At 42.1% G+C, this 27,429-nt stretch overlaps 11 protein-coding genes across 12 annotated transcripts in view; 1 reads left to right on the top strand and 10 right to left on the bottom strand.

The window, feature by feature from the left end:
- Positions 1–2,174, bottom strand: part of LOC132259266 (uncharacterized) — a 43,150-nt gene extending 40,976 nt beyond the window's left edge. Inside the window, exon 1 of the mRNA XM_059756828.1 lies at positions 1,915–2,174. Coding sequence (XP_059612811.1) covers positions 1,915–1,990 — 76 coding nt within the window. The 5' untranslated portion in view covers positions 1,991–2,174. The remainder of the gene's footprint in view (positions 1–1,914) is intronic.
- Positions 2,175–4,684: 2,510 nt separating this feature from the next.
- Positions 4,685–13,436, bottom strand: LOC132259265 (uncharacterized). The gene is made up of 6 exons (XM_059756827.1): positions 12,112–13,436; positions 11,636–12,053; positions 7,613–7,727; positions 6,526–7,360; positions 5,644–5,925; positions 4,685–5,583 (listed from the first exon to the last, which is right to left on the bottom strand). The coding sequence occupies exons 1-6, from the start codon at positions 13,208–13,210 to the stop codon at positions 5,168–5,170; spliced, it is 3,165 nt and encodes a 1,054-aa protein (XP_059612810.1). The 5' UTR covers positions 13,211–13,436; the 3' UTR covers positions 4,685–5,167.
- LOC132260238 (probable cytochrome P450 6a23) lies at positions 7,885–10,297 on the top strand. 2 transcript variants are annotated; one of them, XM_059758235.1, is made up of 3 exons: positions 7,885–9,018; positions 9,076–9,465; positions 9,880–10,297. In XM_059758235.1, the coding sequence occupies exons 1-3, from the start codon at positions 7,941–7,943 to the stop codon at positions 9,894–9,896; spliced, it is 1,485 nt and encodes a 494-aa protein (XP_059614218.1). In that variant the 5' UTR covers positions 7,885–7,940; the 3' UTR covers positions 9,897–10,297. The 2 variants fall into 2 exon arrangements, with proteins under 2 accessions (XP_059614218.1, XP_059614217.1); XM_059758234.1 differs by having other exon boundaries at positions 9,076–10,297.
- Positions 13,437–13,964: 528 nt separating the features above from the next.
- LOC132260239 (probable cytochrome P450 6a23) lies at positions 13,965–15,585 on the bottom strand. The gene is made up of 2 exons (XM_059758236.1): positions 14,502–15,585; positions 13,965–14,444 (listed from the first exon to the last, which is right to left on the bottom strand). Exons 1-2 carry the CDS (start codon positions 15,577–15,579, stop codon positions 14,026–14,028), a joined length of 1,497 nt encoding a protein of 498 aa, XP_059614219.1. The 5' UTR covers positions 15,580–15,585; the 3' UTR covers positions 13,965–14,025.
- Positions 15,586–15,807: 222 nt separating this feature from the next.
- LOC132260237 (probable cytochrome P450 6a23) lies at positions 15,808–17,710 on the bottom strand. The gene is made up of 2 exons (XM_059758233.1): positions 16,487–17,710; positions 15,808–16,430 (listed from the first exon to the last, which is right to left on the bottom strand). The coding sequence occupies exons 1-2, from the start codon at positions 17,562–17,564 to the stop codon at positions 16,012–16,014; spliced, it is 1,497 nt and encodes a 498-aa protein (XP_059614216.1). The 5' UTR covers positions 17,565–17,710; the 3' UTR covers positions 15,808–16,011.
- A 123-nt stretch (positions 17,711–17,833) lies between these two features.
- LOC132259264 (probable cytochrome P450 6a23) lies at positions 17,834–19,393 on the bottom strand. The gene is made up of 2 exons (XM_059756825.1): positions 18,316–19,393; positions 17,834–18,252 (listed from the first exon to the last, which is right to left on the bottom strand). The coding sequence occupies exons 1-2, from the start codon at positions 19,391–19,393 to the stop codon at positions 17,834–17,836; spliced, it is 1,497 nt and encodes a 498-aa protein (XP_059612808.1).
- Positions 19,394–19,661: 268 nt separating this feature from the next.
- On the bottom strand, positions 19,662–21,234 carry LOC132259263 (probable cytochrome P450 6a23). Its single transcript, XM_059756824.1, has 2 exons — positions 20,154–21,234; positions 19,662–20,096 (listed from the first exon to the last, which is right to left on the bottom strand). Exons 1-2 carry the CDS (start codon positions 21,232–21,234, stop codon positions 19,678–19,680), a joined length of 1,500 nt encoding a protein of 499 aa, XP_059612807.1. The 3' UTR covers positions 19,662–19,677.
- Positions 21,235–22,243: 1,009 nt separating this feature from the next.
- Positions 22,244–22,645, bottom strand: LOC132259262 (cytochrome P450 3A15-like). The gene has a single exon (XM_059756823.1). It carries the CDS (start codon positions 22,643–22,645, stop codon positions 22,244–22,246), a length of 402 nt encoding a protein of 133 aa, XP_059612806.1.
- Positions 22,646–22,916: 271 nt separating this feature from the next.
- LOC132259261 (cytochrome P450 6a22-like) lies at positions 22,917–23,438 on the bottom strand. The gene has a single exon (XM_059756822.1). It carries the CDS (start codon positions 23,436–23,438, stop codon positions 22,917–22,919), a length of 522 nt encoding a protein of 173 aa, XP_059612805.1.
- A 299-nt stretch (positions 23,439–23,737) lies between these two features.
- On the bottom strand, positions 23,738–25,792 carry LOC132259333 (cytochrome P450 6a2-like). Its single transcript, XM_059756909.1, has 3 exons — positions 24,758–25,792; positions 24,410–24,667; positions 23,738–24,352 (listed from the first exon to the last, which is right to left on the bottom strand). Exons 1-3 carry the CDS (start codon positions 25,593–25,595, stop codon positions 23,937–23,939), a joined length of 1,512 nt encoding a protein of 503 aa, XP_059612892.1. The 5' UTR covers positions 25,596–25,792; the 3' UTR covers positions 23,738–23,936.
- Positions 25,773–27,406, bottom strand: LOC132259260 (probable cytochrome P450 6a14). The gene is made up of 3 exons (XM_059756821.1): positions 26,569–27,406; positions 26,250–26,507; positions 25,773–26,188 (listed from the first exon to the last, which is right to left on the bottom strand). The coding sequence occupies exons 1-3, from the start codon at positions 27,404–27,406 to the stop codon at positions 25,773–25,775; spliced, it is 1,512 nt and encodes a 503-aa protein (XP_059612804.1).
- Between the last annotated feature and the right edge of the window lie 23 nt (positions 27,407–27,429).

The following is a 27,429-nucleotide window of genomic DNA, read 5'->3' as shown; positions in this document are numbered from 1 at the left end:
TATGTGAGATTTTCTCAACTGCAACCATGTGTGAATGAAATGTTCTTTGCCATTGTCGAAGAATTCCACACCATCGACTGAAATATTCATTAGTCTTGCGACAAAATAATTCATGGAACACAGTGTTTTCCCCGCACCAGCGACAAGGCAGCGCGTGTTTGTATTGGGAATTTGGCATTAGTGAAGAGACCCTTATTCACATTTTCGGGTGGCCCTCGGCAGAAAGCTCCGGGAAAGTGCTGAACAGTTGCTTTCTGAGGAATTATTTGGGGTGGTGCGGCTAAAAAAGCGCCATATCCCAAAGTCAATATGTGGCGTAAGAATAAATCGATATTATCGTACTTTGCTTCCTTTTGTTCTCGCCCTTTTTCTCCCAGAGAGAGAGAGAATTCATTTAATATCTAATACCATTTATTCCTGTGCTCTCCGGAGAATTGGGATCAAAATTCCCTTCCCCATCGCGCTGTCCATATTTTATCGTCCCTAGGCATTCACTTTTTTCGCCTCATGACTCCAATATCTTCATGCACATACGAAATAGAGTGCTTTGCCCCTTGGATAATTTATTGGGCAATTACAAATGAGAGATAAATCGGCAAATCGTTAATTATACAACTCACTGACATTCGCACAACGCCAAATATCTGCACACCCATTACATTATCACTCGATCAATATAGCTGATTAATTATTTCGACGATGCTCCACTCCTTGCCTCATCCGCAGAGTATCAGAATGTGTGAATACTTGGGCTCATTATGCAATATATTGGGAATCGTTCGACAGAATGTCGTATTTTCGGGCATTCTTGCCGCGGCAGCGGAGCGAGAAATAACAGTGGCGCATATCGACCTGAAAATTAGCTAAAAATACTCTCAAGGATAGTAACTCGCTTTAAATTTAATTGATAAAATGGAAAGTGAGGAGGATTGTCAAGGACAAGAGGGTGACTTTAGAGAATGGATGTAATAAAACAGTATCCAAAAGACCCACAAATAAAAGAACCTCTTAAACTTCTCAAAGTGAGACAATTACACAAAAATTGTGCAAAATTACTGCTTTTGAATTTTTGATTGCGATTCATAGTGTTAAAAACTTTCGCTGACAAGCCACACTGTTCAATTGTAATGTCTGCTCTTGGTTACACCAAAGCACTGCCGCACTATAAATCACTTTAACCAAAACTCAAACTGCAGCAAGAAGTTTCTCTTTGAATTGTACAATTTCTTTAAAAGTTTCAAATTCTCCTTCAGAAATCTCCAGAGAAATATTTACAAAAGAAAAATTCAATTTGTCTTTATTATCTGTTCTTTAAGCAAGATTAATGGGTGCATTAATTTCATTCAATTCATCTTCATTGCCACACTCAATATGTCGTTATTTTAGCAATTCTTCCGACATCCAACCGCTAATAAATGCATTGGAATCTATGCAATGCAGACCAGTGACAGTTGGAAGTTCGAAAAGATTGGCAGAAGCGGGAGTAATAAAATCGCCTTGGCGATTATGGGGAGGTGGGGCGGTGCTTGAGTGGAAAATAGGGAAAAAATGATTAATAGGCGGCTGAAGACCACAAGACACCCTCCGTGGCCACTGCTTTGGTGCGGATAAAAATTCAGCGAGAGTAACAGAATCATCAATCAAAAATCACCGCCTCAGCTGTTATTCTCCTCAGACCCACCCCGACAGCAGGAGTCCAACTATCACCCCAGGTGGGGTGGGCCAATCTCCCCGCAATCACCTCTCGGAAGTTGTGCGGCAGCCCGGCAGTTTTCATACATCAAATTGCACAGTCAGTTAGAGATCAAAGAGATACACAAGTTTCGGCTGTGTTGAAGTGAATTAAGGTGGTAGAAATATGGAGATTTGCGATAAGGGGGCCATAGGGGAGAAAGTGAAATTGTTATAATTCACCTGGTAATTGAAAACTTTCCTCTGGTGTATGCTCGAGAGTCTCACAATCCTTCCGTATTCCGCCCAATAAATTCATTTAAGCACCGCAGCAGCATATTTCATTGTAATCACATTTGAGAAATACAATTCCATTCGCCTCCGGCCACACTCACACTTCACAAATTCACATCCCAGCCAAATCAGGAGTCATATTGGAGTGCAATTGACACTTTTCCGAGGCTTCCTGGGTGGGAAAATCGATGTCTTCACACCAGATGACACTCAGCCTCCGGGAATTGATGGGCAACTCTGAGAGCATCTCCCACGCTCGGCTCCCTTTCCCATCAATAATCCAGCGAACAGAGTAATTAATTCGATTTGCTCCACTCCCTGCCGACCCGACTGACCCCTGCGAGGCGAGACCAGGAGAGAGTGAAAAAAAAACTAGACGACAATTTGCCAAAAAAGCGACTTTGGGAAGTGCTCACGACGCGAAATCCTGCACGACTGGCGATGCCTCGGCCTGCGGACGCCCCCCGCCAGTGGCTGGGCCGTGTGGGGATGAATCTGCAGGGGAGAGGATGCTCGGCACCCGCACCAGGCGCCAGTGGCGCAGCGAGCGCCGCGCGGGGGCTGCTCTTCCCGGCGCTCGCCGCGCGGCACGCCACTGGCGGGCGCCCCACTGAGCGTCTGCGTTGGCACGAGGACGCATCTCGGGCATCCCCGCCGAGTCCCCAAGCCATGATGACTCAGTTGGGTGCGCCTGGACCACACAGTTGCCACAGCAACGAGTCGCTGTATCAGACTTGGTATCAGATGACGGAGTGGCATTGACTGTCGCAGGATCGCTGGGGTGTCCTCGGGAACAGACAAACACCATCTGGTCTGCGGAGCGTGAAAAAACAAGGAGTCCCGCGAGACTGGGTGTGAGGACCATGTCTGCATGCGTGAACATCGGTCACCCGAGTGTATTTTGAATAAATTTGCCACTGTGATTTCATGTCGACCGACGACACGCTGACTCTCGGCGCCTCCGTCGCAGAAGATGAGCGGATGAAAATCAATAGAAGATGGGGTGGCTTCGAGGAAGTTTGTTGATGAGGAGATACAGATTATAAACTGAGTGGCTGCAGACCGTGAATTCACGAAACTTATTGCTTTGCTTCTGCACTCAGCACTCCGAAAGCTTTTATGCAAATTGTGCGGTGCAGGGAATGAAATTCAAGCTCACCATCATGATGCATTTGAAAAGTTCCGAGAAACCTGAGCATATTGAATTTAGAAATTCTTCTCCACTCGAACGTCAATGTAACATCAGACTCAAGTATGTTGCAAAACTCACACTTTAGCATCCTTTTTATTACTCCTTTCGGCATTGAAAAAAAGTTGTTTTCCCACAAACCATTTTTTGCAACTTTTTCTTTCTGTCTAATCAAAGTCTAATGGTCCCAATCAAATATTTAAATATTGATTTCTACTTTGTATGGAAAAAATCAAATAATCAAAATTTGAAAAAGCATTATCAAAAATTTTGTGTGTTAAATAAAAATTATATATTATTATGAATATTTTCTGAATATTTAAATAAAATTTTAATATATTTAAGTATTTTGGTATGAGAAGATGGTAAACATTTAGAAAAAAGTCACAATATTTGCCATAAGATTTAAATTTGTATCGAATAATCAAAATTTAAAATTAAATCATGAAAAAATCACAAAGTTAATGGACTGAAATTGGGAGAAACAATTGCACACAATGTTTATTTCATTGTTCAGTGAATTACCTACATTTCCTATTATATGTGGAAGCTTTAGAGCTTCTTTCGACCACAAAGACGCCTGATGTGGTCGTTTGCTAAACTTTCGAACGTGTTTGGACTTGTGAAATATGAAACACTTGACTATGAAATCTTTAATTTTCCACACAGTTTGCTTTAATAGATTATGCAGTTAAGCAAGTGCATTTACCATTGATGCGCAATCTATACATAATGACTCATTAGCATGTTCAGCACTTGAATCCGAGGAGATATACAATTTTCCTATCTAAGAGCAACTCATGAATCGATAATGCGGTCATGATATGGTATTTAGCGAATTTTCTCTCTCTCTCTCTTCAAAAGCGTGCTATTCGCCTTTGAAAAATCCCTATTAAATCCAAGTGAGTAACTTTAATTCGCATCCGATGGAAAAAGTTGAAAGTTTTGAATAATTCACGGTGAAAAACTGTTGAATGCAGAGTTGAAAAGTTATCGTGATTACATAAATATGGCGTAGAAAAAGCAACGACCTAGAAGTCTACAAACCACTAAATGCGAATGAATTACATTATATCCTTGAGCATTTGCTACAAAGGAGTCTCCTATCTCGCCTTTTGTGGCGCTTTTTCCTACATCAAGCCACCCCCTCTGGATATATTCTTTCTCTTTATTAATCAGGGAATGATTTGAGAATTCACTGCCTCTGAAGTCACACGATATCCAAAGGCGAAGGCGCAGAGAGCGAGAAGTGAGAAAAAATCACACCGCAGAATCTCTTATTTATGCAGAAACGTAAAAGCACAGAGGGAACAGCGAAAGCATGCTTCAAATAGAAAATTTTACGACTCTTCCCCCCTTTTGCAGTGTCGTCGGCCGTCATGTGACTCCTGCGAATGGAAATTGCCTCGAGAAGTGCCTGACGGGGGTGTTATGGATGAAATGACGCTGGCTTGTGTGTGTTTCTCAAATTTTCAGGATGGGGCGCCGAAGGAGCAGGTGGAAAGGATGCCTGATGAGGTATGAGGGCCCGAAGAACAACGCACAGTCACTATTTATCCACCCTTGGGGGAGTTATGGAGAATTTTGTGATTTGGGAAACATGCAAAGTTGGGGCGGTTAAGCAGTGACTGCTGTAGAGCCAAGACGATTGTGAAGCATTGCCGGAGTCTGGAGAAAAACATATATTTACAACTGTACAGTTTGACTTTATTGCTCGATTCGAGGTGCCATTTGGAAAAGTTCAACGAGCTCTTCAACAGTGCGTCTGACTATAGAAGTCTCTGTCATAAGTAGCAATGCCGGGACAAGTATGAGATATTTTATGTCTTCGAGCAAGTTTCTTTTACAATATTACGGCAGAAAACATCTCTCGTAGATTTTTCTTTTGCTCTGCTCCACATCATTCTCGCCCCCACTTTTGCTCCCTGCATCATGGCAGAAAGTCTCCTCTATGTGGGACACTGCTGGAGCTCTGCGGAGAAATCCTCCCCATAAGACTTTAATGCTATTCCATTAAACTAATTCCACAACATTTAACCACAGCCCGCCGTCGGGTGTGAGAGTTAAAGATTTCCGTGTGAATGAGATTGACCTCGGCGTTGTTGCTGACGGACTGAACACGAATCGTCTCAATAGCGCGGCTAATCCGATTTTGGTTTGCATCAGGCCAAAGCGCAAGCCAATACAGTTCCTGGGCCCGTCGCCGAACGGCAAGAAGGCGCAGCGGTGCCGTCGACTCACCGCCTCCGGCTCAAAGCGGTCTGGATTGAAGACTTCGGGCTGCTCATAAATATCCGGATCGTGGTGGATTGCATAAATCGGAATAATCAGATTCATATCCTTCGCCAGCTCCCCGCCCTCGGGGCTCGAGTAGGTCTGTGTGACGCGCCGGAAGAGTGATGCGAGCGGCGGATACTTCCTCAGTGTCTCTGAGAAGGAGGTAAGATGAGGATGAGTGGAAGCAATAAAAAGGGCAAGAAGTGCCTCACCATTTATAACCCTGTCGAGATATTTCATTTCCGATAGAGACTCATACGTTATTTGATTATCATATTTGGAGGAAATTGCCTCAATTTCTTCCCGAACTCGCCGCTGAATTGCCTCGTTCACTGCCAATTCGTACAGGCAGAAGGTCAGAGTGCTGGACGATGTCTCGAAGCCAGCAGAGAAGAATATCAGGGCCTGTGCAGCAATTTCATCTGCTGTTAAGCTTGCATTGTCGTCCCTTAACTTCATGAGCAAATCAATGAAATCATTCCTACGTTCAGAGTCTAGAAAAAAACATATAAGAAATCCTTGTATGCAAAAAAAAATTATAGCACGCAAACTCAGCAACAATACTACAAGTCAATTTTAGCTCAAAAACTTTGAATAGATAAATAGAAAATTTCAGAACATCTGAAGCAATTTCCACTAAAATAGGAAATGTTAAAAATTTGTTTGGATAAATACCTTTGGAAAATTTCACAATTTTCCTTCTCTTACATATTATGTAATGTAATCGTTTACAACACTATTTTAGCGAGAATAACAAGGAGTGTTTTTCTTGTAAATATTTCTCCATTTTAGTGGAAATCGCTTAAATTAAATCATTTATCTGCTAAAAAACTGAAAACTATCCTTCGTGAAGCCACTCTCAACTTGAGTACAAAATCCCGGGGCCAAGCTGGAGGCAATAGTTTACATTCTCACTCACGATATCGTCTCTACTTTGCATGTTAAGCCACGTTATTCCCTAAAATTCGTAAATATGCCCTTGTAAGTGACATATTTCACCACTTATGAGCCATTTAAAAGGCATTTGAAGGCATTACGCGCCCCAGGACAAGTTCAGAGTGTTCCACGTATCCACCCTTCGTGACATGCCGTACCTCCGAGGTCCCTCTGTCGCATTGTCTCCTCGACGACAGCTCGGAAGAAAGATGTGACTTGCCTGTCGAAGGTTCGCATGTGAAGAAATCGCGCCACGGCTGGAAAGGCCGTCATGAACAGCTGTTGCAATCGTGAGTTGGCAGGCTGAACCACCTTCTTAGCCATCCCTCCGAAAGTGCTCTCGGGATCCCTGAGACTGTTGCAGTGGATGCCAAAGGCACAGCTCCCGATGACATCTGTGGTGAATCTGGTCATCAAGTCCTTAATTTCCACGGTTGAGCTCTCGACGAGTGTCGTCCTGAGGCAGGATTGCAACTCCTGAGCCACTGAAGCAACGAGAATTGCCATTTCCTTCATCCGCCCCGTGGTGAAAGTGGGAGTGAGCTTTGCCCTGAGAACACTCCACTTTTCCCGCGTGAGTGTAAACAAATTGGCACTCAGAGGATCATCTTGCTCATTGTAGAAGATGCCACGGTCTGAGAAGTGCTGGAAATCACGGATGAGCACATCCCTGACGAAGTCCAGCTTTAAAGCCAACGCTATGGGACGTGTGAAGAGGTAAATTCCGCCAAAGGGCGCATCGCTTGACTTCAATTGGTTGTAGAATGTGGCGAAGAGGACGGAAAAGTGCACCTTTGTTTTGCCCGTCTGGCCATTTCCCAGCGGAAACTTCGGCTTAACAGTCCGAATGCCTCTCCTCTGCCAGTACTTGAATGAGTGCGTAACGTACCACCACAGAAGCACGACGGGGGCGATAACTGACAGCAATATCGTAATTGCTGATAACATTGTGTGCGGAGCAACCGAGCGTGAAAGTGTGAGTGTCAAACCAAACTATCAATGAGCGTATTTTTATTGGCCACCCACTGAGAAAGTCACCACGGGAAATCAATTACACGGCACTCAATGAAATGTGATATTTGTTCTACGTAATTAATTAGAATCACCTTTTCGGCCGTAGTAATCACGGCCAGCATCACAAAATCATATTCCGCACGACACAACGAACGCTGTGGCACTCAAGTGATGCCAGAGTCTCATGAAATCCAATTATTGCCCACCACAAACTCCCGCAAGCACACACACTCTTTGGGCGATTAGGAGTGACTGAAATCTGCCTTGTCGCTCGCCACCCGACTGACGAGGCGAATATGTACTGCAATGAGCTTTGCAGTATCTATTCTTGAAGATATTTTGGCATCTGTAAATATAGATTGTGCATAATCTTATCATTTTTCAAACTCCAAAACACTCCAAAACACTCCAATACAATTACCTAAATTATACAAGGCAATCAAGATTCTTTTTTGATATGGTGTCTTATAAAGAGCAGCTCAGAGCACTCACTTTATTCAGAGTTATCCTAACCACTGTTCAGAGTGCTTAAAGAAAGTTGCTGAGGTGAATATCCACCATGGAGTGGCTCAATATAATCTTCACTATCTACGCCATCTTCGCCGCCTTCTACTTGTACGTGAAGTACAAGCAATCCTATTGGGACCGCGAAGGAGTGCCTTCTGTTAACACTATGTTCTTGCTGGGAACAAGTGGCGCAAGCTTGATTAATCGCATTCCCTTTATATTTAACTTCCACCAAGTGTACAAAGAATTGAAGGCTAAAGGCAAATTTGGAGGGCTTTACACCTTCACGTCGCCCGCAATAATGTTCATTGACCCCAACCTTATCAAGACTGTTCTTGTTAAAGACTACCATCACTTTGAGGACCGCGGATTCTACGTCAACGAGAAAAGCGATCCGCTCACGGCTCATTTGTTCTCCTTATCTGGAAGTAAATGGAAAAATTTGAGAGCTAAACTCTCTCCAACATTCACCAGTGGTCGAATGAAGATGATGTTCCCGATAGTCAGTGGCATTTCTAATCAATTCGAGAGGGTTTTCAGAGAGCAAGTCGCGAAAGATAGCACAGTCGAGATTAAAGATCTTCTGGCTAAATTTACTATGGATGTTATTGGAAACTGCGCATTCGGACTCGAGTGTAACAGTCTCAAGGATCCGAATACAGAATTCAAAAACTACGGTTTCCAAGCAATCTATAGACCAAGTCTTGACGGAATCAAACAAGCCTTTCTGAATGCTTTCCCAAAAGTCGGGAAATTCTTTGACATGTTGCTCCTAAACCCTGAAGTTTCAGAATTTTACATGAGAGTTGTTCGTGAAACAGTGGAGCATCGAGAGAAACACAGCATTGAGAGAAATGATTTCATGAACCTTTTGATTGGCCTTAAGAACAGTCAAAGTGAGAGTGAGAAGTTAACTTTGAATGAAGTTGCAGCACAAGCTTACATATTCTTTCTGGGTGGATTTGAAACTTCCTCAACAACTATGATGTACTGTCTTTACGAATTGGCTCTGAATCCAGATATTCAGGAGAAAACCCGCGAACACATCAATCAAGTTCTGCAAAAGCACAACAACGAATTCACCTACGAGGCGATGATGGACATGCCATATTTAGAACAGGTCATCAATGGTGAGAAAACCAAAACTATTATTAGAAATCCATAAGTAATTCTTACTATAATTTTAGAAACACTGAGAAAATACCCTATTGTAACTCACTTGTTGAGAATTTGCAAGGAAGACTACCCAATTCCGGATGATAAATATACAGTCAAGAAAGGCACGAACGTTTATATTCACGTCTACAGTATTCATCGTGATCCTGAGTACTATCCAAACCCGGATAAGTTCGATCCCGAGAGATTCACCAAGGAAGCTATTGCATCACGACCTCAATTCACATTTTTACCATTCGGCGATGGGCCTAGAATTTGCATAGGACTCCGTTTTGCCATGATGCAGATGCGCGTTGGACTTGTGGCACTTCTACAGAGTCTGAAGTTCTCTCCCTGTGGAATGACAGATATTCCATTGGAAGGATATCCACTCACGATGCCTTTTCTGGTGCTTGAGAAAGGTATTTACTTGAAAGCAGAAAAAATCTAGTTTCCTCTCAATCTTATGTACAACATTTGAGTAAAACTAAAAGGAAAGCAGTGTTGTTTAAGTTCCATTCCAAACTTAGGGCTAGAGGTGAAGCTCTGAATCGCAAGTATAGAAAATAGTTATAAATTAAGAGCTCCTTCTTGCCTTCCAATCAATTTTTGTCTGGTTTTCAATGGAATTATCATATTTACTCTGGTTGCGAAACACATAAATTCTTCACAATATTTATGAATATCAATTTGTTTCTGAAATTTTGCTCTGTTATTTCTTCTCTCTCGCTTTGAATTTTATTTTCTTCGGCTCCACCATGCTGTGTTTTATATTCAGCCCCAGAAAAAACACCCTCTCAAGACCCTTTTTGCACCTCATTTACTTCTCAATGCAGATGCAGAAGAGTCGTAACGCGGAGTTGTACGGAACAATATCATATGCTGTGTACACTCGCTACTGTCGACGGGAGATTTCACCGGCACGGACTATCTCGGCTTTCTGGTGAGGTGAATGCGAAAATGTTCATCAATCCTATGGTGTTGCTCAACACATTCCGCTCCGGCTGCCGACGATGAGATACGGAAAAAGGTAAATGGGAAAAGCTCATTCACCTCTAATTCAATTTCAGGGTATGTCTCACCGTTCCACCCTCAAGGCACGGCACTTGGAATGCCTCAGTGGAATTCCCCAGGACGCCATAAGGTGTGAATACAAAATTTACAGCGCAACCGAAAGGGTTGGCGTCGATGCAGCCTCAGTGAAACTCGTGTGATTCTGGCAACAGCCAAAGAGAGCAGCGATAATCCCTGAATTGCATTCGATCGGAGCGCTTTATGTATGTTCAATCTATTGGAGGATTTATCTCACTCTCGCACCCCAATAACTCTGACCCCATTGAAGGCAATGCATTTCACTGGTGGTGACAAAAAAGCAGAACAATAGCGGCTAAATTTCTCTAGCAAAACGTAAGAAGAGCGAAAGATAAATAAGGATGAGGACAAGTATTTGCAAATTGCTCAGCTTTCGCAAAGTCCTCTTCATCCCCATCAACTTTGCATTGTTCAGACCAATTGCCCTCCTTTATCGCTGTATTGTTTGCTCGCTCATCCTCAGCTCTGAGTCTTCCTCAATTTTCCCGAAAGAATTTTTATTTATTCTCCCCATCTGGGACGGTTAAACCCAAAAGTGGGGGGTTTTAATTTATGGCAAACCGAAAATTTTTATGGTTCACCTGCCAAAGACAAGCGTTTGCCATTAGAAATTCAATTACACACCCACAATAAAACCCACACTCGCCATATTGATTATCACTGAGCTTTTTTTTATCTATTAAAGTCGCTCAAGTTAATACTTTAATTGGCCAATTTCATTCTCAACACGAGAAGCTCTGTTGATAGCGTACAATTGCAAAATTAATTTCATGGCTTGTGTTTAATTCATGGAGCTTTCCTGTTTGCTCTCTCCGCTTTTCCATCATCATATTTTTCTTTGGTGAAAATAACAGGGTACATAATTAGAATAATTCTCATTTACTGTAGAAACATTAAGCATAAACAAGCACTTCACAGTGAGCTTGTGATGACTTTATTGACGAAATGATGGACCAAGGAAGGGCGAAACTGAAAATAAAGTCCGTGAACACTCTGTGCTTCACTCAATTCATATTCTGCTCCACTTTATGCTAGATTTGGGATGTGTAAACACTTCATAGTATTGTTTAAAAAAAAAAGCACACGCCACAATTCTGCAAATTTTGTAAATATTGGTAAATATTTGCATTTTCTCTTCACATTTGCACAATATTCACCACAAAATCAAAGAGAAATTGTTAATTGGTTTCAAATTATCATTTTGTGATATTGACAAATAAGCAGAATAGCATGAAATTAATTATTCAGCAATACATATTGATTCTCTATGTACATTCATTGTGTCGAGGATTGTATTAAATGTTGGAGAGATTTCCGCATAATTAAGATTCAAACTACAATTTCAAAAGGTAAAATGTGAAGATGATTTCCCATATTCTTTTTTTCACTCACACCACAAGGGACCTCCTGATGACCTGTCGGAACTTTCAGCAAAGTGAATGTAATTTACCCGGAGAGGCTCTTCGAAACTTTCCGCCGCCTCATCAGGAGTTTATTCACTCGGAAACTCTCCTGAGCGTGAGCCACATTCCGCCTTCGGACGACAATGTAAAGTTGTCCTTCCGCACGACAGGAGGGTCAGGTGTCCGTGAGCAGCGGGAGACGTGGAAGTGCCGCAGAATTGTGGCCAGACCCACCCTCACTTGCATCATGCCGAACCGCAGACCAATGCAGTTCCTCGGACCGTCTCCGAAAGGCATGAAGGCGGCATTGTGGCGATTCCTTGATTTCTCCACAGAGAAGCGGTCAGGATCGAATTTGTCGGGATCTGGGAAGATGTCCGGATCGTTCTGGATTGAGTGGATGGGAATAATCACGCGTAGATTCTTCTTCAGCACGTATTTCGTGCCGGGAACTTGATAATCATGAGTGATGCGACGCGTTAAGCTGCCCAGAGGTGGAAATTTTCTCATTGTTTCTGGAAAACGCAAATGAGTAAAGATGGTTATTTAAATTTGAAAAAGTCAAATATTTACCATTGATAACTTGATCCAAATATGTCATTTCCATGGCCGCGTCGTAAGTAAATTTGCCTCCATATTTAGCCAGAGAGTCTCTGACATTCTGACGCGCTCTTTCTTGAATCTCCGGATGCTTAGCCAATTCGTACAGAGCGAAAGTCATTGCTGTTGAGCTGGTTTCGTAGCCAGCCAGGAAAAACACGAAGGATTGCGCCACAATCTCATCCAGCGTCAGCTTGCCACTCTCGTTAACAGCTTCACCATCCAAGCTTCCTCGATCCCTCAATTGCATCAACAGATTCAGGAAATCATTTCGCTGAACACCGTTTTCTTCCCTGTACTTCACGGTGCTGTTCACAACTCCTGTGTAGAACTCTGACACATCCTTGTCAGTTACTCTGATGTGGAGCTTCCGTGCAAGCGATATGAAGGACGAGGCGAAGTTGAATCTTATGACTTTCCACCAAGGCGTGGCGAAAGCCTTATCCCCCAACACTCTAAACTTCGTCTTGGGATCCTGGAGGCTGTTGCACTCGATTCCAAACGCACACGACCCAATGACGTCAGTGGTGAAGCGAGAGAGATAATCCTTGACTTCGATCTCAGCTTCATCCTGGATGCGTTGGAAGAGAGTCTCGTGGAAGTTCTGAGCCACGTCAATCATCGTCGGGAGCATCATTTTCATCTTGCCACTTGTGAAAGTTGGGGATATCTTAGCTCTCAGGATTTTCCACCGTTCGCCGTCAATATTGAACAAATGGGCCGAAATCGGATCATCCTCGAGATTGTAGTATTGCGCTCGATCGTGGAAGTATTGGAAGTCCTTAATGAAAATCCTCTGAATCAAGTCCAAGTCCAGAAGAAGCACTTGAGGTGCCGCTGTGGCGTAGAAGCCCATCAAGGGAGTTTTTCCTTTGAACTCCCTGTAGAACTGCTGAAACAGTTCCGTTGTGTGGAGCTTTTTGCCCACATCGCCGATGTTGCCATATGGAAAGCTCGGATTCGCATGGGGAACTCCAAGTTTGGCCCAGTAAGAAAATTTCCGCTTAAAGAAGTAATACACGAGCAGAGCCAAGCCTCCCAGGAGGAACACAATATCACTCCACAATAGCATTGTCAGATCTTCAGAGACAACTAATGATGCACAAACACTGCTGCGCGCTTTTATAAGCTCCTCGACGACCTGCTTACCAGGGGACTTTGGATTCACTGCTTATCTTAACTTCATATGAGCTTCTTTTTCAACTAAAATGAATTTATTTGCCACTCGCACTTTTTCCTAGTGCAACAATCAACCTCACTTGTAGAGCTCTAGAATACAACTGAATGGTTTTCAAGATCTCAAAGTGCATTGTCATGGGGATTTAAATTGCATAGTCAGAGATAATGATTAGGTGTGCTGCAATCACTATTCTTATCACTATTCAGCAATTGCTTCACGTTGACTTTTCTCACGATAATATTGTTTCAACACTTTAAAGTAAAAAAAAAAGTTATGATCGCATCACGAGAATTTTCCTAATGAATTTATAAAAAAGTGCGCGAAATGTGAAAAGAAGATTTTAATGTTCGGGATACAAAATAAAGTCTACAAAGGCGTGTGTAAAAATACATTCAATCTTTTTAATCTTAAGTATCAATTTAATTCTGCCTAAAATTGGATTTGTTGCTTAAGCAGATAAGAAACTAATAATTATCTCTATCACGATGATAGGAAAATTTGCAATATATCCATTATCAATTGAGAACAGACAAAGTACATCATATAGTAAATAAATCATTTTGTTCCTAATTGTAGAATTAGGCACAATGCTTTATTGTGCATTTCGCGATTAGTCATCACATCTAAACTGTTGATTCTCTCGCTCTTGCCACTTTAATTAATTTTATTGATTTTCCTGAGGGACGAGTGGAAGAGGCAAAAAGTAATTACATTCGCTCGACTTTCAATTGAATTCCTTTGTCCAGCGTCAAAAATTGAGCGTGCCTTGAAAATCCTTTAATAGGAATTTCGGTTTCAGCGCAAGGAGAGAATTTCAGACTCTGCAGAAGAGCCACGAGCCCAACACGCATTTGCATCATGCCGAATCGTATTCCAATACAGATTTTGGGTCCTTCGCCAAAAGGAATAAAAGCGCATTGTGGCCGTGAAGCTATAGCTTCCTTGGTGAATCTCTCAGGATCGAATTTGTCAGGATTTGGATAATATTCGGGATCGTGATGAAGACCGTAGACAGGAATGAATACTCTCAGACCCTTCTTCAACACCACATTACTGTCCGGTATCTTGTAGTCTTGCGAACAATTCCTCATTATATTGGTCAATATAGGATACTTCCTCATTGTTTCTGAAATCAATATTGATTAAGTCACTTCGTCACCATGGATTGTTTTCAGGAACTCACCATTGATAACTTGATCAAGGTAAGTCATGTCCATCATCGCCTCGTAGGTGAATTCGTTGTTGTGCTTTTGCAGAACTTGATTGATGTGTTCTCGGGTTTTCTCCTGAATGTCTGGATTCAGAGCCAATTCGTAAAGACAAAACATCATAGTTGTTGAGGAAGTTTCAAATCCAGCCAGAAAGAATATAAATGCTTGCGCTGCCAATTCATTGAACGTAATTTTCTCGGTCTCGTCTTGGCTGTTCTTAAGGCCAATTAGAAGGTTCATGAAATCATTTCGTGTTACATTATTCTTCTCTCGGAAGTCGACAGTTTCACGAACTATCCGTAGATAAAATTCGGCTAGTATCGGATTTGTGAACATCATATTGAAAAACTTCCCAATTTTCGGGAAGGTGAACAAGAAGGCGTGCCTGAAAGAGTGATGACCCTTTTTGCTGAAGGCAAAAGCTCCGTACTTGCGAAATTCAGTGTCCGGATCCTTCAAACTGTTGCACTCCAGACCAAATGCGCAATTCCCAATGACGTCAGTCGTGAATCTGGCCAAAAGATCTTTTATCTCGACTGTACTGTCCTTGGCGGCTTCCGTCTGGAATGTCTTCTCGAACTCCTTGGATATTTCGCAAATGATCGGGAACATCATCTTCATTCGGCCACTGGTGAATGTTGGGGAGATTTTAGCCCTCAAGTTCTTCCATTTGCTTCCGCTTAGAGAAAGAAGATGTGCTGATAAGGGATCTTTCTCTTCATTAATGTAGATTCCACGGTCATCGAAGTATTGAAAGTCTTTGATGAGAACAGCTTTCACAAGCTCAGCATCGGTGAACATGACAGTGGGAGACGTGAACATATAGAGTCCTCCGAACTTCCCTTTCGCCTTCAGTTCTTTGTAGACACTGTGAAGTCGATCTTTGAGTGGTCTTTTGTCGGTGAAGCCTCCGCCGGCAAAACCCAAGAGAAACATGGGTTTGACATAAGGCACTTTTTCGCGTTCCCAGTAAGATTGCTTGTACTTCACGTAGAAGTAAAGGACAGCGATAACGCCCTGGATAGTAAAGATTATGTCCAACCACTCCATGATTCCCACTAGAGAGTTTTTAATTACTATTGAATACTGACGTTTGCTACGAAAATCACTCGAAGCGTCGTTCCTCGATAAGAAATCGTGGACAACTGCGCGTTTCATGTGTGACGATAGCCATGCTATTTTTAGACGCCGAAAATTGCTTCTACATTTGAATGAACGTGTGTATATGTTGTATACGTGTACAACGAATACGAATGAGTGGAAGAATTTTGGAGGGGCTCCACAGTCATTTTATTCTCCCCAACATCAAATGAAATTTACCAATACATCTGAATTACAGTGAAACAGCAAATTTTTAGCTTCACGTTCTTCACTACACTCGGATAAATTGATTAGACGACAGCATAACTCAATTTTCCTTGACTTTACTCGCCTACTGAACAGTAATTATTAAAAAAAAAACCATCTGAATTAGATAAAGAATTACACTTTTTCCACTTTCAAATGAACTCCCTTCTCAAGCACCAACAAAGGCAAAGTCGGTGGGAATCCTTTGAGAGGAATATCAGTTTTGGCGCACGGAGAGAATTTAAGTGTTTGCAGAATAGCCGCTAAGCCAATGCGAGCTTGCATTAATCCAAAACGCATTCCTATGCAATTTCTAGGACCGTCACCAAAAGGAATGTAAGTGCATTGAGGTCGTGATGCTATAGCTTCCTTGGTAAATCTCTCAGGGTCGAATTTATCCGGGTTTGGATAGTAATCAGAATCATGATGAAGTCCATAAATCGGGATGAATATCCTTGTGCCCTTCCTGATTGTGACCTTACTATTTGGTATTTCGTAGTCTTTGGTGCAATTCCTCAAGAGATTGGTCACAATGGGATACTTTCGCAATGTTTCTGAAAAGATATAAAGTTTATTATTTCCGAAAAGTTACTTTAAATACATTTCTTACCATTGACGACCTGCTCAAGGTAAGTCATATCCATCATCGCCTCGTAAGTGAATTCGTTGTTGTGCTTTTGCAGAACTTGATTAATGTGTTCTCGGGTTTTCTCCTGAATGTCTGGATTCAGAGCCAATTCGTAAAGACAAAACATCATAGTTGTTGAGGAAGTTTCAAATCCAGCCAAGAAGAATATAAATGCTTGCGCTGCAACTTCATTCAAAGTTAACTTCTCACTCTCACTTTGATTATTCTTAAGCCCTATTAAGAGGTTCATGAAATCGTTTCTTTCAACATTGTTTTTCTCTCGGTGACTCACTGTGTCCTGAACGACTTTCATGTAAAAGGATGCAACTTTAGGATTGTTGAACATCATGTCGAAGAATTTTCCGATCTTCGGGAATGTCAATAGAAAAACCTGCTTCAGACCCTCAATTGGTGTTCTTCTGAAGGCTAATATTCCATATTGACGAAATTCCGCATTTGGGTCCTTGAGACTGTTACACTCGAGTCCGAAAGCACAGTTGCCAATGACGTCTGTCGTGAATCTAGCTAGGAGATCCTTGACTTCGACTACACTGTCTTTCGCGGCTTTTTCCTGAAAGACCCTCACAAACTCTTTGGAAATGCCAGCAATGATTGGGAACATCATCTTCATTCGGCCACTGGTGAATGTTGGAGTTAGTTTTGCCCTCAAATTCTTCCATTTGCTTCCGACTAATGAAAACAGATGTGCCGATAGTGGATCGCTTTTCTCGTTCACGTAAAATCCACGGTCTTCGAAGTGATGAAAGTCTTTAATCAGGACAGCCTTGACAAGATCGACATCGATTATCATCATGGCAGGTGAAGTAAACATGTAGAGTCCGCCAAACTTGCCTTTGGGCTTCAATTCTTTATAAACTTTGTGGAATCGATCTCGAAACGAGACGCGCTGCAATAAGCCTTCACCTGGTGTTCCTAAGAGGAAAACAGGCTTAACGAAGGGCACATTTTCTCGCTCCCAGAAGGATTGCTTGTGCGATATGTAGAAATAGAAGGCAGCAATAACAGCGAGAATGGTAAAAATTGTATCCAGCCACTCCATGATTATTAACGTTTGTTTTAAGTCACCAATGAGCACTTTATTGTGGAAAAAAACTTTGTATAAATATTTTCCATTGAACTTCCGCTACACTCTGAGAAGTTCCACTGTTTCGCGCAGCTTTTTATGAGAGACTGAATCAATTTTATCAAGCATCTCGTAGTGTGAATGATTGTATGGGAGAGAATTGGATGGTCGATTTCAGATGTGTGTAGTTTGAGTGCTGAAGTGATACTAACACATTTCATTCACGATGATGAAGCATATTAAGTCTATATTTTCTCCACTGTCAGATGCATTCCATGTTCGAGGGTCAGCATAGGAATTGTGGCTGGGAAACCTTTGGGCGGGATGTCAGTTTTGGCACAAGGAGAGAATTTAAGAGATTGCAGAAGAGCCACAAGTCCAATACGAACTTGCATCATGCCAAAGCGCATTCCCAAACAGATTCTGGGACCCTCGCCAAAAGGTATGTAAGAATATGGGTGACGCGACGCTATGGCTTCCTTGGTAAATCTCTCAGGATCGAACTTATCCGGGTTTGGATAGTAGTCAGGGTCATGATGGAGACCATAGGTGAAGACAAATGTTCTAGTTCCTTTCTGAATAACGACATCACTGTCTGGAATTTGATAGTCCTTTGTGCAAATTCTTAGCAAGTTAGTCACCACGGGATACTTCCTCATTGTTTCTGAAGGAAAGATAATATAGTATTAAATAAAATCTATAAATTCATACACCCCCAATTTCTCACCGTTCACGACTTGTTCCAAGTACGTCATGTCCATCATCGCCTCGTAAGTGAATTCGTTATTGTGCTTTTGCAGAACTTGATTGATGTGTTCTCGCGTTTTCTCCTGAATGTCTGGATTCAGAGCCAATTCGTAAAGACAGTACATCGTTACAGTCGATGATGTTTCGAATCCAGCAATGAAAAATATGAATGATTGAGCTGCCAATTCATTCTGTGTTATCCTTTCGCTCTCATTTTGACTGTTCTTTAGGCCAATCATGAGGTTCATAAAATCATTCCGTTGCACATTGTTTTTCTCACGATGTTCCACTGTTTTCTGAACGACTCCCATGTAAAAGGATGTGACTTTGGGATTCATAAACTTCATGTTGAAGAATTCGCCAATTTTAGGGAATGTCAACAAGAAAGTCTGCTTTAGTCCTTCTAATGGTGTTCTTTTGAAAACCAATGAACCATATTCGCGGAATTCAGTGTCCGGATCCTTCAAACTGTTGCACTCCAGACCAAATGCGCAATTCCCAATGACGTCAGTCGTGAATCTGGCCAGAAGATCTTTTATCTCGACTGTGCTGTCTTTGGCGGCTTCCGTCTGGAATGTCTTCTCGAACTCCTTGGATATTTCGCAAATGATCGGGAACATCATCTTCATTCGGCCACTGGTGAATGTTGGGGAGATTTTAGCCCTTAAGTTCTTCCACTTATTTCCAGCTAAGGAAACCAAGTGTGCAGATAGAGGATCAACTTTCTCATTGTGATAGAATCCACGATCTTCAAAGTGTTGAAAGTCTTTGACGAGAACAGCTTTCACAAGCTCAGCATCGGTGAACATGACAGCGGGAGACGTGAACATATAAAATCCGCCGAATTTGCCTTTGCTCTTGATAGTTTTGTAGATTTTATGGAATCGTTCTTTGAAAGACAGTCGATCGGTGAAGCCTCCGCCGGCGGATCCGAAGAAGAATTGGGGCTTCGCAAAAGGCACTCCCACACGCTCCCAGTAAGATTGTTTGTGCTTCACGTAGAAGTAGAAAGCAGCGAAAATGCCCATTATGGCAAAGATAACGTCTAGACAAGCCATTATAACTTATGTGATAACTGAATTTCTCAAATGCTCGCACTGAATATTCACAAAGATCTGCACACTTCGTGTTTTCCACGCGACTTTTTATAAGAAACTGAACCAATGCGACGTAGCGGAGTGTTTTGGAGTGTCTTATTTGGATGTTTCAAGTGCCGCGTAAAAATAGATACCACCAATACAGAGGTAAAGAAATGACGCAAATTTTTTTGTATCACCTTTATAATGTCTCTGATATTGCTTCACTCCAGAGATGATTTACAGTACCTTTTAATTTGGTTTTTTCATAGTCTTTCTACTTTCAAATGAATTCCATTTATAAGATTTAACAAAGGTTGTGTTAGGGAGAATCCTGTGAGAGGAATATCGGTTTTGGCGCAAGGAGAGAATTTAAGAATCTGCAGAATAGCCGCTAAGCCAATGCGGACTTGCATCAATCCGAAGCGCATTCCAATACAGACTCTTGGGCCATCGCCGAAAGGAATGTAAGTGCATTGAGGTCGTGATGCTATAGCTTCCTTGGTAAATCTCTCAGGGTCGAATTTATCCGGATTGGGATAGTATTCAGGATCATGATGTAGTCCATAAATCGGGACGAATATTCTGGTGCCCTTCTTGATTGTGACCTTACTATTCGGGATCTGGTAATCTTTCGTGCAAATTCGCAGAAGATTCGTGACGAACGGATACTTTCGCAGCGTTTCTGAAAAAGGAAAATGCTTCACATATCGATTTGTAAATTTAACCCTCATCTTCTCACCGTTCACGACCTGCTCCAGGTAAGTCATATCCATCATCGCCTCGTAAGTGAATTCGTTGTTGTGCTTTTGCAGAACTTGATTGATGTGTTCTCGGGTTTTCTCCTGAATATCTGGATTCAGAGCCAATTCGTAAAGACAGTACATCATTGCAGTGGAAGAGGTTTCAAATCCAGCCAAGAAGAACATGAATGATTGAGCTGCCAATTCGACAACAGTCAATCGTTCACTCTCACTTTCACTGTTCTTTAGACCTATTAGAAGGTTCATGAAATCATTTCTCTGTATGTTATTCTTCTCACGATGTTCCACTGTTTCGCGGACAACTCGAATGTAGAAAGATGCAACTTCAGGATTCGTGAGCATCATGTCGAAGAATTTCCCGACTTTCGGGAATGCCAGTAAAAAGGCCTGCTTGAGACCATCGAAGGTATTTCTTCTGATAGCCATTATTCCGTATCGTCGAAACTCAGTTTTCGGATCCTTAAGGCTATTGCACTCGAGTCCAAAGGCGCAATTCCCAATCACATCTGTATTGAATCTGGCGAGAAGATTCTTCACTTCTATTGAACTATCTTTCGCTGCTTCCTCGAGGAAAACCTTCTGAAGCTCTTGAGATATGCCGGCAATGATTGGGAACATCGTCTTCATTCGACCACTGGTGAATGTTGGAGTGAGTTTTGCCCTCAAACTCCTCCATGTATTTCCAGAGAGTGAAAACAAATGTGCGGAAAGCGGATCGCTTTTCTCGTTCACGTAGAATCCGCGGTCTTCGAAGTGGTGAAAATCTCTTATCAGAACAGACTTAACAAGGTCAATGTCAACGAAAATCATGGCTGGAGAAATGAACATGTAGAGTCCTCCAAACTTGTTGGATTTCGCCTTTAGATCCTTATACACTTTGTGAAATCGGTCTTTGAGCGGGATTCGATTCACTAAACCTGCACCAGAAATGCCCAGGAAGAACATTGGCTTGATGAAGGGCACTTTTTCGCGTTCCCAATAAGATTGCTTGTGCTTCACGTAGAAATAGAAAATCGTGAAAGCGATCACAATGCCAGAAATTAAGTCCAACCACTCCATGATTAAACCTTTAAACACTTTGACGATTCGCAAAATTCTGAGCGGTTTTGTAATTTCGCTTGTCTTTTTATAGGAAACTTCCCAAAGATCTTTACCTTATCTCCACATAAAGCTGCAAACAAAACACATTTTTTAGTTATGTAAATTCTCTTCTATAATCAGTCATACTGAGTTCAAGATTCTGACCAAAAAAATAGTGCTGAAGAGAGATATAAGATCTCTTTTGACTCATTTTCAGAGATAAAAAATAATCTGTTTATGGTGTGTCTGTGAAAGAGTTTGCTTTCAGAAAACTCCATAAATTTACCTGATTGTAAGGCATTATAAGAAGCCTCAAAAGAGTCTGCAAATTTTGCCAGCAGATCCAATGCGCGCGTGTGAAAGCACTTTAGCATGGAGAGAATCAATAACATCTAGTATTTTAGTAGTATATTCATCTGCAGTAGTGCGATTCAATATTGATGGGGTTTCGGCATTTTACACACGTGTTTTGGTCGTGTATTTCCCACGTATTTTGCTCCAAAAACAGAATCAATCACAATTCGAATGTGTTGGAATGTTTTGAAGGGGTTTTTTTTTAAATTCATTAAAAGCTCCATCGCCAGGCAGAGGAAATACAAACAATTTCAATTGAAAATGATGAAGCATATTTGTTTACATGTATCAGTTTTTGGGTGGCTTTAATATGTATGTAATCCCCTCGAATCCTTCTGGTGTATTGGAAGGAAATACATTGTAGGATCGCTCGATGCATTTATTTAAACTTGTATCATATGTGAAAATTCTGAAAATTCACCCACGATTGATGTCCATTTGCCATAAGGAATTCCAGTCTATCTCGGCACATGCAGAATGATTGTAGCATGAGATATAGAGTGTCAATACAGTCCCAATTTCGGGTAGATGTGATGGCACAGATAAGTATTGTGTGTGTTTGGCTTGCAAATGAAATTGACTTATTTCACGATTCTCCGGCGGAATAACATCATTTGGCCGGGGATCCAATTTGTCACGCCAACTTTTCTGCTGTCTCAGATGCCGATAATGACGCTCGTCTGAGGTGATCAATGGTGAGTCGGATGGGCTTGTGAGGGGCGAATAGAACAGTGTTTTTGGCCAATTCCACGTTGTAGCGAGTGTCTGGTGACGGGGAGAATTTGTAGTGGCTCAGAAGCACGGAAATGACCAATTTGATCTGCTGGAGGGCAAATCGACGGCCAATGCAGTGTCTTGGTCCATCGCCAAATGGCATAAAAGTGCACGAGTGACGAGCGAGTTCCGGCCTGAGGGAATTAAACTGCTCAGAATCTGGATGGAAGCGATTGTCCCTGTGGACGCCATAGAGTGGAATGATGACGAGAGTGTCTCGCTCAATAACTCTTCCGGCCACTTCAAAGTCCTGCTTGGCCATTCACAGGAAATTCCCGCCTGGCGAATACTTTCGCAATGTTTCTGCGCTCACAGAAAATCACATAAAATGGAGAGAAGGAAGGGCAAAAGGAATTATTCATGAGGAGAAGTTGAAAGCTGTATTTCTTTGAAATAATTCAAAAAGTTTTCTTTATGAGTAATTAAAGTGGAACAGTGGCTGAGTTTCTTCCCATTTACAACTGCATTAAGGAGAGTCATTCGATTGATTGCATTCCAGGATAATTCACTGCCTTGCAGCACAACTTCATTCCTCAAGTCGTCCTGGATTGATGGATAGCCGATGTCTCGAAACCGACCACTAAGAAAATGAATGCTTGGGTCACAACTTGACTCTCTGTCAGTTTCCCTTCCTTCTGCAACTTCTGCTTAAGTTGCATGAAACTATCGCTGTGTAGTTGCGTGCAATTCCGTGATATAAAAACCTCTTCAACTTCTCTCTTTGTCATTCTCATTCGAAACAGCCTCGCAATATCCCCGAAGGACTGCATGAAGAGATGCCGCAGCATCTTGACGCGAGTCATTGTGAAGATTTTCTCAGCTACACTGCGTAGGAATGAGTCATCCTCGTCAAGTGCCTTGGAGTTGATCCCAAAGACACAATTCCCTGTGGTGTCGATGATGTACCTTGCGGATAAATCGCTCACATTGATGATGGATTGGTGGGAGATTTTTGCGTCAATGCAGACCCGAAGACGTGAGGCGACTGTCCAAATACCCTCGAGGAATGATCTTATGCGACCTGGCGAGAACTGAGGCGACACGGCACGTCGCATTTCCCGCCAGCCAACGAGAAAAGGTGTGCCGAGAGCGTATCATCTTGCTCATTGCAATACACCCCACGGTCATTAAAGTACTCAAATTTCCGCACAAGGACATCCCGGGCCAAGTTAAAATCTGTGACAAGAGCCACAGGACGAGTGAAGTAAAAGACCCCAACAAATGACTCACCATTGCTGCGAAAACGCTCATAAATGCACTTCATTAACGCCGTCGAGTGCATCGTCCGACACACTTCTCGCATGCTCCCGAAGGGGAAACTAGGCGCCAAGTGAAGCACCCCTCGACGTGCCCAGTAAGTGAATTTGAAGCGTCAGATGTACCACCAGAGCATCACAACACACAACCCTTCACAGCTTTATTATAATTTTCGATGGTCAGTTTAACAAACTGAGTCGAGCCCTAAACGCATTGCGCTTTTATACATAAAATCTCTTGCTCTCGCGACACCCGGCAAAAACACTCTAATAGCTTAACCGCAGCCACAAAGTGCTCTAACATGCTTCCATTCTGAGCCAGCAACCGCCATCAGGTGAGAGGAGTGAGATGGTCTTATCATACTCGATGGGATATTTAGTCTTGGCGCAGGGAGAGAACTTGTAGTTCATCAGGAGACAACTGATCCCAATCTTCGTCTGCATCATCCCAAATCTCATGCCTATGCAATTCCTCGGACCCTCGCCGAAGGCCAGGAAGGCGTAAGGATGGCGAGATTTCACAGCTTCGGGTGTGAATCGCTCAGGATCGAACTTATCAGGATCAGGATAAATGTCTGGATCGTGATGAATAGCCAAGACGGGGATGAATATTTGATTTCCCTTCTCCAGGATTACTTCTGTATTAGGCACTTTGTAGTCATTCTTTATGGATCGGGACAAAATTCCTGCAACTGGATGCTTTCGCAAAGTCTCTGAAAACAGAGGGCAATTTCGCAGTTCTTTCAACAAAGATTATCTGAATGACTCACCATTAATTACTTGATCTAAATATTTCATCTCTGATAAGGCCTCGTAAGTAATTTTGTTGTCGTATCGCTCGAGAACTGTCTTTATCTCTTCGCGAAGACGATCTTGTATCTCAATTGCATTGGCCAATTCCAGCAGGCAGAATTGCATGGTGGTTGAAGACGTTTCGAAGCCAGCAACAAGGAATAGAAAAGCATTAGCAACAACTTCATTAAGAGTAATTTTTCCGTCATTTTTTCCCGAGTCATCATCCAATTGCCCTTAAAAAAAGGAACAAAAAAAATCGATAATTGAGGCAATTAAATCCATAAAATTTTATAACATGATCAGATACAGTGTTAAGTGCTTACCTTTATTTTTCAGTTGAATAAGGAGATTTAGAAAATCATTCCTCTTAATGTTTTCCTTCTCACGAAGAGCTACAGTTTCTGTAACAATTCTTGTATAGAATTCCGAGATATCTTTACTTATCATTCGAAATCGTAAAAATCTAGCCAAGCGCTGGAAATTCACGACAAACAAACGCCGCAGTTCTGAACCAGATCGATTGAAAACTTTCTTTCCCATTATGTGAAACTCGGTATTCGAATTGTCAATACCATTGCAATCCAAGCCAAATGCACAACTTCCAATCACATCTACTGTGAAGCGAGATAAGTAGTCTCCAAGTTCTAAGTCAGTGTTATTGGCGAGATCGCAATTTACACGCGATATAAACTTCTCTGATATATTCATCACTATTGGGAACATGAGCTTTATTTTGCCACTGCTGAAAGCTGGAGTGAGCTTGGTTCGCAAATCTCTCCATCTGTCCCCTTCGATAGCGACTAAATGGGCGGTGAGAGGATCATCTCGTTCATTCACATAGAAGCCGCGATCGTGGAAATAATTAAAGTCCTTCACAAGCACCGTTTTCACGAAGTCCAAGTCCAAAGCTATCGCTGCTGGTTTAATGGTTAGATACATTCCACCTATTGGCATTCCTTTTCCTTTCAGACAATTGTAGAACTTTTTAATAAGTTCAAATAAATGCTCAGTTTTCCCAGCAGTTCCAACATTGCCTTTTGGAAAAGTGGGTTCAATGAAAGGCACTCCAAAATCTTCCCAATAGCGATACTTTCGCTTTACATAACAAAATACGAAGAATATCACTGATATAAAGAGAACAACGAATTCTAAGCCACCCATGATTTATTCTTTGATAACAGATGTTAAAGTTAAGCGTCTGTTCTCAACCAAGCACTTTTACAGACTGATTCAACTGCTCTGAGCGCGACAAAAAGAATGCAACTTACATCCATACAAATGTGCATCGTCAGCTTTCACCTTATAGTCTATTTTCCGGCGAATTGTCCCAACTCTTTTCTAGAGCTTTTCCACCTTCAGCCAACATCCGCCGAGGAGTGTTAGAAGGCGACTCGGAGGATCATACTTGACAGGGAAGTTTGTCTTGTCGCAGGGAGAAAACTTGTAGTTCATCAGAAGACCACTGATGGCAATCTTAGTCTGCATCATCCCAAATCTCATGCCTATGCAATTCCTCGGTCCGTCTCCGAAGGCCAGATAAGCACAAGGATGGCGGGACTTTATAGCCTCAGGAGTGAAGCGGTCGGGATCGAACTTATCGGGATCTGGGAAGAAATCAGGATTGCGATGAATGCCCATAATTGGAATAAACACATGAGTTCCCTTCTCCAAAACCACATCCGTCTTCGGGACTTTATAGTCAGTCTCAAGGCAGCGAGCAAGAGTTCCTGCAACTGGATGCTTTCGCAGTGTTTCTGCAAGGTTAAGGAGCATTTACTACGCGTATTCTTAAAATAGTCTTTTTTGCAAACATACCGTAAATAACTTGATCTAAGTACTTCATCTCTGATAAAGCCTCATAAGTGATTTTATTACCGTATCGTCTAAGAACTGAGCTTATCTCTTCACGAAGGCGACCCTGAATCTTAATTTCGTGCGCTAACTCGAGCAAGCAGCACTTCATGGTCATGGAAGATGTTTCGAAGCCAGCAACAAGGAAGAGAAAAGCATTGGCAATGACTTCATTAAGAGTGATTTTTCCGACACTCTTTCCTGGATCGTCATCGAGCTTTCCTATAACCGAAACGACACTGGAATACTTGTTTGTAATATCTGGATTTTGCACTTCACGTACCTTTGTTCTTTAGTTGAATCAGCAGATTCATAAAATCATTCCTCTCAACATTCTCACTTTCCCTGTAAGACACAGTTTTCTTTACTATTCCCGTATAGAATTCTGCAACATCTTTCCTTGTGACTCTGAAGCGTAAAAATGTAGCGAGGCTTTTGAAAGTAGTTGCAAACCATCGCTTGAAAGCTTGATGTCCTGTTTCATAGAAAGCCTTCCTTCCCATTCGATAAAATTCCGTGTCTGGATCATTGAGACTGTTGCATTCCAGTCCAAAGGCGCAACTTCCGATGACATCGATTGAGAAGCGCGACATGTAAGTGTCAAGATCAATATCACCATCTTTCACGATTTCCCTTTCCACACAGGCAACAAGTTTGGCTGAGATGTCCTTAATTATCGGAAACATTAGCTTTAGTTTGCCAGTTGTGAAAGCTGGGCTCAGCTTAGTCCGCAAATTCTTCCATCTTTCGCCTTCCATCACTAGCATGTGATCGGACAAGGGATCATTCCTGTCATTGTAGAATCCTCTGTCGTGAAAGTGCTGGAAATCTTTGATGAGAATTGTCTTGATAAAATCCAAATCCAAAGCCAAAGCCACAGGTTTCACAGAGAAGTATATTCCACCAATCGGAGAGCCTTGATCTTTGAGCTCAAAGTAGAATCTCCTCATCATGTAAGAGAATTGCTCAGTTCTTCCCACAGTGACGAGATTCCCTTTAGGAAACGACGGCTTTATGAACGGCACACCGCGTTCTTCCCAATATCGGTACTTTTTCTTCACATAGCAAATGCCAAGGAAGATCACTGAGACAACAAAGAAAAAGATGTCAAAAATTGCCATTCTTGGCTGCAGATAAGCAAAAT

The sequence above is a fragment of the Phlebotomus argentipes genome, unplaced genomic scaffold (genome assembly GCF_947086385.1).
Source record: "Phlebotomus argentipes unplaced genomic scaffold, Phlebotomus argentipes genome assembly scaffold_18, whole genome shotgun sequence".
NCBI lineage: Eukaryota > Metazoa > Arthropoda > Insecta > Diptera > Psychodidae > Phlebotomus > Phlebotomus argentipes.
This window is presented reverse-complemented; position numbering and strand designations above follow the sequence as displayed.

Coding starts and splice junctions, on each gene's coding strand:
- LOC132260238 (XM_059758234.1), top strand. CDS start 7,941: ATGGAGTGGCTCAATATAATCTTCACTATCTACGCCATCTTCGCCGCC. Junction 9,019..9,075: donor TTTAGAACAGGTCATCAATG/GTGAGAAAACCA, acceptor CTATAATTTTAG/AAACACTGAGAAAATACCCT.
- LOC132259265 (XM_059756827.1), bottom strand. CDS start 13,210: ATGCTATTGTGGAGTGATATTGTGTTCCTCCTGGGAGGCTTGGCTCTG. Junction 7,361..7,612: donor CACTCCTAATCGCCCAAAGA/GTGTGTGTGCTT, acceptor GCTCATTGATAG/TTTGGTTTGACACTCACACT. Junction 5,926..6,525: donor GCGACAGAGGGACCTCGGAG/GTACGGCATGTC, acceptor GTTTTTTTCTAG/ACTCTGAACGTAGGAATGAT.
- LOC132260239 (XM_059758236.1), bottom strand. CDS start 15,579: ATGGAGTGGTTGGACATAATCTTTACTATCCAGGGCGTTATCGCTGTC. Junction 14,445..14,501: donor CCTTGATCAAGTTATCAATG/GTGAGTTCCTGA, acceptor TATTGATTTCAG/AAACAATGAGGAAGTATCCT.
- LOC132260237 (XM_059758233.1), bottom strand. CDS start 17,564: ATGGAGTGGCTGGATACAATTTTTACCATTCTCGCTGTTATTGCTGCC. Junction 16,431..16,486: donor CCTTGAGCAGGTCGTCAATG/GTAAGAAATGTA, acceptor ATATCTTTTCAG/AAACATTGCGAAAGTATCCC.
- LOC132259264 (XM_059756825.1), bottom strand. CDS start 19,393: ATGGCTTGTCTAGACGTTATCTTTGCCATAATGGGCATTTTCGCTGCT. Junction 18,253..18,315: donor CTTGGAACAAGTCGTGAACG/GTGAGAAATTGG, acceptor TCTTTCCTTCAG/AAACAATGAGGAAGTATCCC.
- LOC132259263 (XM_059756824.1), bottom strand. CDS start 21,234: ATGGAGTGGTTGGACTTAATTTCTGGCATTGTGATCGCTTTCACGATT. Junction 20,097..20,153: donor CCTGGAGCAGGTCGTGAACG/GTGAGAAGATGA, acceptor TTCCTTTTTCAG/AAACGCTGCGAAAGTATCCG.
- LOC132259262 (XM_059756823.1), bottom strand. CDS start 22,645: ATGGCCAAGCAGGACTTTGAAGTGGCCGGAAGAGTTATTGAGCGAGAC.
- LOC132259261 (XM_059756822.1), bottom strand. CDS start 23,438: ATGCGACGTGCCGTGTCGCCTCAGTTCTCGCCAGGTCGCATAAGATCA.
- LOC132259333 (XM_059756909.1), bottom strand. CDS start 25,595: ATGGGTGGCTTAGAATTCGTTGTTCTCTTTATATCAGTGATATTCTTC. Junction 24,668..24,757: donor TATTCAACTGAAAAATAAAG/GTAAGCACTTAA, acceptor CCTTTTTTTAAG/GGCAATTGGATGATGACTCG. Junction 24,353..24,409: donor TTTAGATCAAGTAATTAATG/GTGAGTCATTCA, acceptor CTCTGTTTTCAG/AGACTTTGCGAAAGCATCCA.
- LOC132259260 (XM_059756821.1), bottom strand. CDS start 27,406: ATGGCAATTTTTGACATCTTTTTCTTTGTTGTCTCAGTGATCTTCCTT. Junction 26,508..26,568: donor GATTCAACTAAAGAACAAAG/GTACGTGAAGTG, acceptor TTTCGGTTATAG/GAAAGCTCGATGACGATCCA. Junction 26,189..26,249: donor CTTAGATCAAGTTATTTACG/GTATGTTTGCAA, acceptor TTAACCTTGCAG/AAACACTGCGAAAGCATCCA.